We start from the raw sequence: 14,348 nt of genomic DNA, 5'->3' as shown, positions 1-14,348 counted from the left end.
TTTTCTTTTCTTTTGAGGATCGCAAAACGTTGCGCTAATCGGTTTGCAGGTGATCGATCGGTGGTATCGTTAATGGCGGATGTAGTGAATTTTTATTTCTAATTTCTCTCCCGCTCGTGACGGCATTGTCCGAGGAGCGCAGCGTACATCACTCCTAGAAGAAAATGGAACTAATTGGGAGCGGGTATCCTCTTGAAAGTCGTGGACTTCGTAGCAAACAAGACACGTGCTGCGATGCAGCAGCGAGACGAAGACGTATGAGCGAGAGAAAAACGATGAGGCAAGAGGAACAGAAGCAGAAAGCGGGGATCTTCCAGCAGTATCTGGAATTCTAGAGCATACGAGAGTCGAGTGTGTACCGTGCTAGAGGCTCGCGAAAGATAGTTGGCGCACTTCAAAGATAAAAGGGTGCCATTCTTTTTTTAGAGGAAACGCAAACGAGAAATTAGAGCATGTCGCTGTGCCTCCCAGTCGAAGCGCGGCATTTCTAGATTGCCTGCAGAGTTTAAAAAAAAAAAAAAAAAAGGAAAAACGGGGGAAAAAGGTACGACCTGTATCGCTTCATCCATTGTTACGTGCATCGAGACCGTCAATGTTTGCGCGAACGAAACTGCCTATGCGAGAAGAACTCGGAGAGCGAACAGGCGTAAGTAAAATCGAAGCCGGCCGGAAACGAAATCGACAAAGACATCATCGTCGTCATCACGGTGATGAGAATGCGGAATTTTCGCCTCGTTTCCCGCGCGCATTACTTTTACTTGTTACAGATATCTCGGCAGCTGAAAATACATTGTGCTCTATCAGAAGCTAAAATCCGATCTCGCCGCTTTGTATCAGACGCCGAGCTTTATGCAGGTATCCGTAACGGACGCAGCAATTTGAAACGATTTATCGCGAAGAGTAACTTCGCATTATGGATCGCTTAATGCGGATAGACTTAACAATACACAAAAGCGGGGGTTATATCGGGTGAACCTTGCCGAGGGTGGGAGTTAATAGGACCTCATTGTTACGGGGAGGAAATTCGATAATCGCTCGGCATACACGCGCACGCACACTAACCGATGCATCTCTCTCTCTCTCTCTCTCTCTCTCCCCCTCTCCCTCTCTTCTCTCTCTCTCTCTCTCTCTCTCTCTCTCTCTCTCTTTCCTCTTTCTCCTTATCGCGCGCATTTACTTTCTCTCTCCCGTCCCCAGCCGCGTTCTCTCAGCCCCGTCATTGCCTTGGAGAGAACTTTGACTAAACGCCTCCACGCTTCCTTAGCCTCCCATTAATCAATATTAAATCGCCCAAAACGTTCCTTTGTTTATTGACTGACAGTTAATAGGTTTTCACCGTTTTGGCTTCGACGAATTCGCTGACGTCGGCGAGACGACGGCAAAAACGGAGAACCGCCGCGTACGCCTCATCGCGCGCGCTCGCGCGTTCGCGTCGTACACTTCCCTCGCGACAATTAAGCTCTCGTTCTCCTCTCAAAGATCCTTCATTGTGTAAACGGTGTAAACTGCTTTGCGAATCAACCCCCCCACCCCCGCCCCTCCGTCATCCGTTGCACCTGCGAGAACGCTCGCGGAGAAAATTGCTTCTCGCTCGGCGCGCTTTGTCCGCGCCGATCGAAAGTCGGCGGACTCGTTAATGATAATAAATCTAATTGTTGCACGAAGAATGAAGCCATATAAATCCATTAGCCGAGATTGTCGGTTCCAGGCGAATACGGTGTGCGCGCATGCATGATGTCCGGGCTCGCGCGGAGAGACTCCGTGGTCTCTGTGAATTATTAATTGGCACGGAGATTGGAAATGTTAGAGCTCTGTTAGTGCTCTTCAACGGACCGGAATTGCAGCCAAATTATTCACCGCCGATACACCTGAACGAGCGGCGAGCCATAAATAATGGGAATGTGTGGGCGCGATAAATATTTAATCTCTCGATCGCGACTATATAACAGGGGAGAAAGATCGGCAATCTTGCGAGACGTATCGGCTGCGAATCGGCAAAATATATTCTCGCGCTCACGGACGCAGATCTGGATACGCAGATCCGTAGATTCGATTCCGACGCGATTTATTGAGATCTCGATCCGCGTGATCCAGATCGCGGCGTCGATCTCGCGGACACTGCAGCCGCTCTGCGCAACGTCACAACGCTACATCTCTCACCCTCTATAAAGAACAAATAAGCATCGCCAACCTCAGTTTCCACAAGGACTGCTCAGTGGCATGCAATCTTCTCAGTTGGTATTATTTCTTAGTCCAATTAGTTTAATTGCATACTCGCGCAGCTGTTGCAACGGCAGACTTTGTAACTGTTGCTAACGGACAAAGAGGTTGTATTGCAGAATGGGAGGTAATGACGGAAATTAAAGGAAAGATATCGCAGTTAGGTGCAAATCGCCGAGATCGCTATATTGTGCAATGGCTATATGGCCGGTTGTTCAAACTTGCGAGTCACTAAGATACTGGAAATTCCATTAATCACTTTGGTCCGGCCAATGAGAGGGAGAGGGAGAGGGAGAGAGAGAGAGAGAGAGGGAGAGAGAGAGAGAGAGAGAGAAAGGACAGAGAAAAGAGTGCCGATTCCCCTTTTCGGATCGTGCGATCCGAATGAATGAAATTAGCGATTTTCGCCGCGCAGACGAAAGTTGGATATTGCCACTCGCGGCTTATGCGCGCCGGCTCAAGTGCCGGCGCGTCGCAACTACGTTACAGAAATAAATACGTCGACCCCTCGCGGTGCGCCCTCAGAAGAGCTTTTGAATCACGTTGTCGAGTGTCGAACAACGTCGCATGATCATTCCGGGAGCTTTGTCGCGACATCGGAGTGCCGCGCGCTTACTTGTCGTCGGCGATTGCAGCCTCCGCGATATTGAAGAGCCTCATTAGTGCTGTTTGTTATTGTTTGTGCGGCACTCACAGTGAAAAAGAGCGTGATACGAGAGAGTGCCCGAGGTGTCACGGTGATCCCGCTGATTCTCACACCTCTCGCCTCCTTTCCCGTGCTAATCCCCCCCACCCTGTGCCCCCGAGCTCGAGCTACTTGCCCCCATTTTTGGTTTCCTTTTAAGCATGTTCCTCACAATACGCGAAAGCTTGTTAAATAGAAGCACACTTGGGCTGATGTGCGAGAATACGCTGTGCTCTGCTGTGTTCATTGGGCGCGACGCTAAAAAGGGCGCGATGTTTTTGGCATATCGGCGGTGTATTTTATATTTCGTATATTTTTGCCTCGCTCGCTTGCCGCTTGGAAAAATCGCTGTAAAAGTCCGGCGTTGTCTGTAATCGATTGATCGCTCGGTCTTCCGGGTATGGCCGGGTAATCTCCGAGGAAGTACTCTCGGTCGGCAAAAACACGTGGTCGGGAATTTCGAGGCATCGGAAATGTTGAAATCCGGAACACGATAGCTCACAGCTTCGGCTTGAGCCAGAGTAGACAATTATTGCACTCTTTTCCTATTACTTCCTTTCATCTTCGCCATCAGCATTGCTGATGCCGCGGTGCGCGGCGCGTGCTTCTGCAGTTATCTTGAGATTTGCTGCTCATTAGCTGGCGACTCGTGGATGCGAAGCTTCGTGCCGGCTAACAGAACCAAACGCGAGTCCGTAAACGGAGAATTTGTTGCTTCTTCCTCTTCTTCTCAACGAGAGAAATAATTCGCGGCCGTCCTTAGCTCGAGGAAAATAGGTAATAAAGCTGAATCGCGCGGAGCCCCTTCTTCTTCGTTCAGCAAGGCATGCCAACCATGCAATTTTGCGAGATGATTAGATAAAAATACTAAATATTTTATTGCACAGAGGAGAGATATCTCACGTCAAAGTTTACAGATATTTTGACGTCTCACGTCAAGTTACCAAATGTCAGCCAATCTTGATGAATAGCACATCAATGTGATATGCAAGGCGGACAGCCTGTTTGCCTTTCGCGTCTAGCTAAAAGGCGCTCCCCCCAGCCTCTTGCCTTCCATTATAATTTTGTCCTCCTCTTGCTCGCTTTGTTGCTTCATGCAGGTCTTGTCGTTTCACTAATTCCAAAGAGGAATAGGTAATCAGGGCCCAGTCATTGTATCCTCATTCAAATTCACATCCTCGACTTTGAAATTGTCCCTACGAATGTTTATGTATAAATCCCATGGTGCATTCCGCGCGACATTTCCACCTGGAAATATCCCGATGGTGCAAAACTGTACGACGAATAAATACACAATCGCAGAAGAGAAAGGAGCAAATTTAACTGGAATTCGCCCTATCGAAAGACGTAGGTGACAAGCGCGTCAGGAACATCGCGCGATAGGGGAGAGATTCGCGAGACATCGAGATTGGATAAGGACGCGCCATGTTTGTTAACGACAGACAGCCACCTCCTCCAAGCCAACACAAACGTACAGATCTAAGCTGATTCCTCCCTCTTAAAGTTTCCCGGTCTCATCTCCCCGCGCCTCGACCTCGTCTCTCGCTCCATCGAGCTTTCAGGATTCATGTGTCGGGTTTGTACGAACAAGAGAATAAATGAAAGAGACGGAGCGAGAGGGCAGAAATGAGCGAAGACGGGATGAGGTCGATGGATGGGTGGCGGGAGAGGCGCGGTGGAATATGAAACAATCGCTTCATTGGAAAGTCAAGAATCTCTTGAGCCCGTCGGCGTTTGACTTGCCATTAGGAGCGTCAGTTTTAATTGTGCCTGCACTCTCATCCTCATCGTTGACGTTGTCGTCGTTGTCGTCGTCGTCGTCGTCGTCGTCGTCGTCGTCGTCGTCGTCGTCGTCGTCGTCGTCGTCGTCGTCATCGTCGTCGTCGTCGTCGTCGTCGTCGTCTATCTCTTGCAGTCTGCAGCCGAGTCTCAGGTGAAGTGTATCGCCTACCCGCGCGTATATGCCCCGCCGTGTCTACCCACCTACCCTTGTGCCCTTTAGCGATGTCTCATTAGTTGCAGCACTGCAACGGATGAGTACATCCTACTGCCACCCAACTACATCCGTACCACCCACCTGTCCTGCACCACCTTTTCCACCCTCCTTCGCGCAACCCATCTACAGAAGGCCCGTTTCCACCCCATCACTCGACAACCGTCGTCTTACCCGCGGCCACTTACTTTACTTTGCACCATCATTCGAAGTGACAGGTGAGAGTCGTGAGGATCGGATGGATACAGCGACAATCACGCGATGGACGAGGACGATCTGGATGGATCGAAGAAGATCGAAGGACCTCATCCTCGATAAATCGATCGATCGAGCTATTAGTTTATATGCGAGATTTATTACCAGTTTATGTTCGAGAGAAGTATCATCTGCCGCGCATCTGAACTTCCTTTGTTCCGACCCGCTTACTTGTTTATTCTTTGCGAGATATTTCAACGATGAATCGCTCGCGTGAATGAGCGTGGTGGATGAACTCCTTGTGATATCCGAGGGGATGAACTCATTTGTGGCGCTTGTATATTACGTAACGAGCATGCAACGTTTCTCTTCTCCCTTCAACCTAGACCTTGAAGATTCTTCGGATTGTTTCATCCGTCCACCGCCGTCAACGTCGTCCGCATTAATTTTTATTCCAAAGAGCGCCGGCGCTCGCGCGGCGTAGAGTGCACGATAAGGATCCTCGCGAAGGTTTATTCGGCCGCTACGCGATGCCTGAAACAAGCCGGCACGCCGAGCAACAATCTCCGATACGCGGAGACGGAAGAAGAGTAAGAACGGGGGTGGATACGCGAATGCTAGATAGTAGCTTCAGGCGGGGCTTGATTATTTTCCGCTAGCACGTTCATTCAGGTAGAGAGCGTGGCGCACGAGGGGTTCAATTGGAAACAGCAATCACTGCTCGCCTGTATTTTGTTCTCTTCTCAGGCGCAGCGAACTCCAATAATAAGCTTTCTCCTATATTGCCTCTTCAGCCAGCTACCCCCGTCTCTGCCGAGGTCTCCGCAGCCGGCAACGGCACCATCCTTTCCCTCTCTTCCGTTTCCCTGGCTGCCGTGCGCCGCGCGCGCTCTTCCTTCGAGTTTCGAGCGTTTCGTCTCTCGTACGTTCCCCGAACGACCTCGGTTTCTGAGTTCGAGTCGTTTGCTGAGATACACCCAGACCTCGCCTCCCCTGGCTGCCCGTCTTCCATCGTTCCGCGATGTTCCATCGCTCTCGAGGCCATCGGAATTTCTTCGTTCAGCAATTGGCACGACTTTTGGGAAGAAGCGTCGTCGTCGTGTGGACGTTTATTTGGCACGTACGAGAAAAGCTGAAGCTGATTGAAAATTGTCTCGCGTGGAGTCGCACGTATGAATATCTCGGTGCAACTCGAGCGAAATGTAATTGATCTTTTAAAGCAGCGCCATCAGCATAATTTCTCCAGTACCCACCACCAGAGTTTTGTTTTTCTAAATCACTACGCATACTAACGATGCTACTTATTTTATCTTATATTTTATCTTATAGGCAGAATATCAGAATATTTGAGAGATATTCAAAGAATCGGTAATAGCCGGTAATATTTGAGTACTCGAGGATACAAGACAAGACCTGTTAAAAGGATATTTCTAAAGCAGTAATTTACAGAGTGAATGGTGAGAAAGTGCCAGTTTCAAAAATTGTAAGCCGACCAGAAACGAATATGTGTACATTACTAATTTCCATATTAGGATTTGTTAGAGAGGCTCAAGGAAGAAGCCGCACATAAGAGAGCTAACGGGATTAGGACACGGCGCAGGGGAGAAAGGAACGTCCGATTTATGTGCACGAATACTGCCACGCTCCTGTTTATTCTTGCACGAGGTTAACAAAACAGCCGCACCTCTCATCGTTCACGTCCCCTAAAATATTATCGTTATTTCAGAGAATGGTGGTCAGGCGCTGGTAGCGGGACGGGGAAGGGGCCGGGTCGAAATGACAGAGGTGGAAAGGAGAGAGGCGAAAATGCGCGGCACGTGAGCGCCGCGACGTTATATCAAAAGACCAATTACAATAAATTCCGAGGATGCCATTTACCGTGGTGGAACACGGAAGGGCATTAATCCGCGAGGATTGTCAGCGCATACGGCGATAATGAAACGGATCGGTCTTTTATCGCTCCCCGAGGTACGTTTGCCTAAAGTTCAATCGCCGATGACAACCACGAAAATATCACTTGGCTCCTCGTCAGCGTCGCCACTCGAGGAAGTCGCTTCGATACGACCGCGGTTATGACTCTCTGCTGCGTTATCGTTTGCTGACATTTCCAAGTCGAAAGGGTCGAACGATTCGGCACATCCCTCGCTATGCTTGTTCAATTAGTCAAGCGTGCTCTCCAAGTACTTTTAGGAAATTTTGGATCTCTTCTCGTGTCCTGTGTGACGTGTAGAGCACACGTATACATTTACATGCTACTTTACATGTGAATATACATGTGCGTTTTATATTTTATATATTTTGTATATCTATGATGAAATCAGTACTTAAAGAATCAGACAGACGTACAATTTCACGTGCGCGGCGGAGAAGTGGGAGCGGAGGGAAGGTAAGGACGCAGAGAAAATTCTGGCTTGCCTCCGGTCCACCTTGAATCGTAAACGGAGTGACGCACGAATTACACGGATTAGATCGTGGCAGTCAGTCGTCTGCCGAAATTAAGTTTACCCTGGTAGCAATTACACGAGCGCTAACGTCAACCCTTTCCCCCGGTAACCGGCACATAAATATATCGATTCAATTCCGTTTCGTGGTGGGTGTCCACCGCCATCCCTCTCTCCCGTGCTGGCGCGCGTTCCCTCCTTCTGCGACCTTCTATAAAAATTTATCGACTGGCAAATTGTTTCGCGCTCGGCGGCTCGATGCGTGGCCGCGATTCCACGTGTGCGAATAACGGGATGACCGGTGCGCGTGTTTGTGTTTGGCCCTGCGATACGATCCATGGACCATGAATGTGCTAGCCGTCGAACAAGGGTGAGCAGACGAGAGGTACGAGGGTGGTGAGGAAGGAGAGGTGCGAGGAAGAGAGAGAGGGAGAGGGAGAGAGAGAGAGAGAGAGAGAGAGAGAGAGAGAGAGAGAGAGAGAAAGGGAGATTGACCGAAGTGACCGTCGCTACTCTAAGCTCGCTGTCCGCGCGACGTTAATTAACAAAAAGTCATTAAACTTTCCATGACGAGCGGAACGAAAGAGCGGGCCCATGCCATTTCCTAGGATCGATGTACTTCGCTTATTCCCCAGTTTTCGAGTGTGTGCTTTTTCCAAATGGACACAACAAACGCTCACATTTAACGTGTGACATTTGGACTTTGTTGCTTTTAGCATCAGAATTGTGTATGGACGGCCAAATTTTTGTCGGACGTCGAGAAGCAGAGACGAGTCGGGTCAAAGCATATTTGAGTATATACGAAACATGTTACGGTTGTGGCGCGAGTTAAAGAAGAAATATGGTACGATCGTGCAATAAAATATATGATATGATTAAAAAATAAAAGAAAAATAGTTTTTCGATAAGGACTATTAATATAAACCCACTCTAGAGGGACGTGGGTGCGTGGATGTGTGTGTGAATAAACGCGCATGACTTGTATATATACTTTTTCAATCCGTTTGCGAATACTAAAGCAACGCGCGTCGTGTTCATATTGTGATGATAGGAATGGGGATACTATTAAAATATTATGACGTAGAGAACTCGGGATTTCATGGAACATTTAATCACAATATTGGTAAATAGCCGAAAAGGCGATTTTCAAGCATCAGATGGCAAGCGCGTGTTTGGCAATTTTCTAGCTAATAGGTTAACGAAGCATCGTTCTTTCGAGAGTAGAATTCTTTATTGGTAGTTTAATTGCGTTATCGGGTGCATGTCCTCCGCCCCAACATCAGCTAATCTACCATAAAGCAAGACAGAAATAAATACGTCGACACTGTCGCATTATACGGCGACAGTCTTTTTCGAGAAAGTCTGAAATGAGTTTATTGAACTCTTGAACGCAATTAAGGACCACTAAATTGCGCTTTCATGAGAAACCGTTCGTGCCAAATAGTTACAACACATATTCTTCTCACTCTATATCTCCTCCTTTCTCTCTTTCTCTCTCTCTCTCTCTCTCTCTCTCTCTCTCTGTCTCTCTCTCTCTCTCTCTCTCTCTCTGTCTCCATTTCCTTCGTTCTCGTTATTGCTGACGGCGACGCTGATGAGCAGGAAGAACTGCCGTAGGAAGGGGTGCGCAAGAGGGAACGTTTGGGTCGCCATGGCTTGGACGGTGGGGTATGTACCAATTATACAGACAACTATTGTGCGGCTCTCATTAAACGACGCCAACAAATTCGATTACTTCTGGTTCCAAATTTTGCTGCTTCGTAAATGGCGGCATCACCGCCGCCACCATCGACGCCCACCGACGCTGCCCTTGCTATTGGGGGTACGAGAAGGGTGGAAATACGCTCGAGAACCATTTTCCTCGTTTCGAACCTACTGCATACCCTCCTGGCCCGCGGAGAATTTATTTTACGACTAAACAGAAAATTAGTGAGCGTTTGGGTTTGCGGTGTTTAGGTCTTTTAACGCCGCGCCTCGTGGTTTGGCGGCGTGGAAGATGGAAAAGTGTGCGACCGAGCTACGTTTTCCCGTGTATCGGATGTAATTGGCTCTTGCTGAAAGTGACATTTATTATTTATCATTTAGCTGCTTATAAGTAAAGTCTACCAAGCAAAGCTTCACAAAGTGCTAAGCAAGAAATTTTTTTTACATCCTCATTGTGTCATTTTCTCGTTAAGATATTTCGCGGATAATTGTTGCCTGCAGAAAGTACCGCCATTTTTTTTTTAATTTGCACAGTGGCCTCTGTCTTTGAAGAATTCTGGAGTCAAAGAAACCAAGGTATCCTTTTTCGGAAGGATCAGCTATCGAAAAGTGCCTGCGAGTACAGTCAAATGACTTTTTAATTCAAAAGTCGTTGTTCCTTGATTTCTATCGTAAACCGGCTTGAAAGAAACGTCTTAATTTCCAACCACATTATAAGCGCTCGATTTGTACGGCTGATTTCACCATTAAGCATGGGGATCGGTGCGAGCAATTTATCTTGATTACCGACAGGTCGTTAACACCTGGCTAAGTGATTCACTCGTTAGACTGGACAAACATTCGCGATATCGAGACAGGAATTAGATCGGTCGACTTTAATTGCATGGCGAATTAATCAAGCCTGCGTACTCGCGCTCCGCGGAAAAAAAGGAAAGAGACAAGAGGAGAAATATTTAATTGCCATCTTTGTATGGAGAAGACTCGGACTTGCGTGTCGGCGCGAAAGTGATTTATTATTTAATTTTCTAGACGAGTAGTTTTTACCTCGGCTTACCGTCAAGCTGCCGTAACCGAAAGCTGCTCTTCCGCGTTACCGTTTAGTAACTCTGGCCAGTAACGGTTATGTTTGTCATTATCACTATGGTGTACGAATTGTCTGGACTCTCGTCAGACAAGCCAACCTCGACCAATGAACTACGGTACTGGAACTCGTTAGGTCGTAGCAATTTCCCAGCTGTTGCCGTTTCACCCCGTTCGAAACGTTTCGCTAAAAACTTGCAATATAAATTAGCGAATTTATTTGCACGTTCACGTATATGGAGACTATGATATTGATTTTCGTCGGAAATATCCGCGAGAGGATATTTTCTCGATTTATTTTTATTATTCGGGCATATTTCGAGAGATCATCGTTCACCTTACCGAGAGGGAACTATAAATAGTAAGGAAGTAGAAACATGGCAATGCAGAGTAGGGTGTTGTAGAGTTGTCTCTACAACGCGACACATCACAGCTGTATTTACACAGGCGGCTTCCGGCCAAAGTCTCTTGGCCGTTTAATTTCTTTCCCCGATTCCGTGCTTTTCAGAGTAAGTGAGATATCAAGTCACAAGCTTGAAAGCTCGCATTAGCTTCCGTAAATAAAAAGACTTCTTTTGTGGCCAACGCCTCGCCCAGCGGAAGACATTAATTAATGCATCGTCTCGTATGCATTTATGCATTTACTTTATTATTTATAAAAACAGCATGTTTTCTTATATAGTATATCCGAAAATTATTTTGAAATATCATAACCCCTCGTGAGACAATACAGTTGTCAAAAAAATAATGAGTTTGGCAGTTACAGAATTAATCAAGCAGTTGTTTATGAATATATCGTTGCGTGTTAGCCTTGGGCGTTAACAATTCTCTCGAAGCCAAACACCTTCTCCGTTTCGACACAGTCAAACACAAGCGAGCGTCGGTGAAGTTGTTACTTAATATCACTATAAATTAAAATGTATTATGCAAGTTAGTCGGTCTCGTTGGCAGCTTCTTCAGGACTTCCGGAGACTCGATTGTGGCCGCGCGCGTTCTGCGCATAAGGGAAGGGGTGGGTTTGCGGGGTGCCACCGTACTTGTAGGAGGGAGGATGTTGAAAAAGAGGAACGGGCGGCTGCTGAGTGTACCGGTGGTGAAACTAAAGGGATGGCAAAGAGAGCACCGTAGTAGCGTGAGGCAAACACCGAAGAGGTTCTTCGAGAGGAACCCACGTTGGCCGGTTAGCGGCGGAGTTTCCTCATAAACTCTTAGGAAACTTCGCAGACAAATACAGAAATATTTTGTAATGGAAACACGTTCCTCACAGCGGTTAAATATTGCGATAAAGATGACGTGGATCGCGGAAGCATCGTCGAAAACGAATCCGGATACAAATTACAGACGACTCGAATGAAAATTGGTTATTCTTACTGAACTAAACAGATTACGACAGAGAAGACTGTCATATACTGAATCTCACTGGCGTGTGGAAGCACGCTGGATTTTCGATGAAAAATCTGCAAAATGTTACAGCATTTATCCAAATCGCGCGAGCTTGATTAAATGGCTTCTCTTCCTTCCAAATACGAGTGTCGAAAGGATGAAAATGAATGCGTCGAAAACTCTACCGGATACAAATAGATATATCAACCGTTGCATGGTACATTTATTTTAAACTATAGAGAGATTGTGACAGGTATATATGAGTTTTTTTTTAAACGAGGGATTGTATCAGTGTTTATATATTCCAATCAATTTGAAATTGCGGCGTTAAAGATATTCTGTTAAAGTTAAATTACTACGCAATTTTTAATTAATTATACAGCAATAAATTAATTATATGCGCAAAATATATTTGTCGCAATATAATTATAATAGAAACGTCACGATAAAGATATAATACATTTGCAAACTGTTCAAATCGTCGTAATGAACACTAATGATCGCCTCCAGATTTTTCCTTCGTCTAATTATTGTTCCCAAGACGATTGCACAATCCTCGATATGATAACCGTAGCCGAACTATAGCAATCAACCAGATCGTAACCCCTCCTTCGCGCCGATCTCTTCGGGGGAGAACCTCGAGGACTTGGCAAGTAGTTAGTCCTCCGACTTCAACCCTTGTACAACCCATTGTCACGATGTTGAAGAAACGAACTATGCGAGCTGCGAAACTCATCGGTGAATTCTGCGGCTCACCGCATTAACTTGTATCGTATCGGCAAACAATTAGAAACGTTTAAATGTTGAAGGGAAACCCATTTGTTACGCTGAGATATTTTCTGAAATTCTGAGATTTTTGAATCTGAGAATTTTCTGAGACCATCGAGTCAAGATTGAATTTATTATCAATTTTATTATATTATGAATGCATATCCTGAATTTCTGATATTTTCGTATAAAACTGTGACTGTCTGATACTGATACTGTCTGATGTCTTTGAAATTGTTACATTTGCACTTGGTTTAGCTCAGTAGAATATTGTAATAATAAATGTACATTTATACACCTGATTCAATACAGACGATACAAATGACGCCGATAATTCGCGTCGCCGGTCTCTATTGCAAGAACGCTAGAGCCATCTGGTGGCGTAACGGCACACTACCGCGATGTTTACGCTTAAAGAAGACGAGCGAGGCGAGGCTGGAATGTCCTTTTCGGAACGCGCAAGGGCGGCGCGAGGTTCTCTCTACGTTTCTTCGTCCAGATTCTCCTAGAAATGTATCGAGCACATCGAGAGAACGAACATCGGAGAGATCAATTTCGTCTCGAGAGACTCGTGGTAAGCGCTGTTCAGTTATGAACCGGATTATGCTGTTCGCAAGAGACACGATAATCTCGTTACAATAAGCGCGACATTATAACCTCATTATAACCTATAAAATAGTAGTTGCCGACGGATCTCACGTACGCGAGATAGCCGCGAGAGAAGCACGGAATCGTCAGATTTCGTTCGGTGTCTTCTCTCTGTGCTTGAATTTCGCTCAGTCTCGTAATCAGAATGTCTTTGCTCTCATTGTTCGCGCGAATTGACGTGCGTGCAAAGTTCCTTCTCGCTGTATCCGATCGATTCATATCGCGCGTCGTAATAGCACGGAAAACACTTCCGGAAACCATCACTGACCATCCACCAAGCCGAGCACTTAAAGCTCCAAGCGCGACCAGCGTGGAGAACCTGACGGATAACGACCGCTCGGAGATTAATCGGCGGTCACGGATTCTAAATTCTGCGACGTGGCTGAACCGCGACGATCGCTGCAGTTTGCGACGCGAGAGGTTTACTCGGTGTGACTCCTCTCACTGAAAAATGCCTCGGACTCGTATGGTGATGTTGCCTTTGCATTAAACTGATCCACGAGTGAAATTTGCCAATCGCATCGCTCGCGAAAGCAGGATTTTCAACGTTCGTGTTTTAATGGCCGAGCGTTCGCAAGTCGTTCGGTGTCGAAAAAAAAAAAAAAAAGAGAGAAAAGAAAGAAAAGGAAAATGAATTGCTCGAATAATTCGAGAATTATTTGATCACGAGATTGATCGTGATGCAGCCGAGAACGCGCGCAATCCCGCGAGTTTCGCGTCTGACCCGCCGATATCGCAGCTAGGTTATTCGGCATTTCGAACACGAGACCGAGGCGACAAAGCAGTGACGCGCGTCGTCCGACTTCCACACGCGTGTCACATGCATTCACTGGTAATACGCGAGCTGCAGCGCTTAACTCGAATTTCACGATTATTATCTTTGCTCGATCTCGTACGAGGAAGTCACGCATAGAATAGCTCAAACCGTTGACTTTCACATTTTCACGAGCAGGCTCGGTTACATCTGTCCTCTGGATCCTCGGTTCCGCCGAAGATCCAGGGTATTTTCCAGCGGCTCGCGAAAAGGAAGAAAGAAAAAAAAAAAAAGAACAAAAAAAGAAGAAAAAGAAGCGGGAAGGCATTTTTCGCAGCCATCGCTGCGCACGGTGTGTCGCCAGGGGAGAAACAATTTCGCGCGAATTGAGATTAAGTGGCGGCCGCCGATATAATGATAGGACGGCAGACAAAATTTTGCACCAGTACGAGCGCGGATTACATGTCGCGGTCTGCG

At 46.7% G+C, this 14,348-nt stretch overlaps 1 protein-coding gene across 1 annotated transcript in view; it reads left to right on the top strand.

Annotated features, from left to right (window-relative positions):
- Positions 1-12,790: 12,790 nt before the first annotated feature.
- LOC105182430 (uncharacterized) overlaps positions 12,791-14,348 on the top strand; it is a 192,543-nt gene continuing 190,985 nt past the window's right edge. Inside the window, exon 1 of the mRNA XM_025298694.1 lies at positions 12,791-13,043. Within this exon, the coding sequence (XP_025154479.1) occupies positions 12,791-13,043 (253 nt within the window). The remainder of the gene's footprint in view (positions 13,044-14,348) is intronic.

The sequence above is a fragment of the Harpegnathos saltator genome, unplaced genomic scaffold (assembly GCF_003227715.2).
Source record: "Harpegnathos saltator strain DR-91 unplaced genomic scaffold, Hsal_v8.6 scaffold101, whole genome shotgun sequence".
Classification (NCBI taxonomy): Eukaryota; Metazoa; Arthropoda; class Insecta; order Hymenoptera; family Formicidae; genus Harpegnathos; species Harpegnathos saltator.
This window is presented reverse-complemented; position numbering and strand designations above follow the sequence as displayed.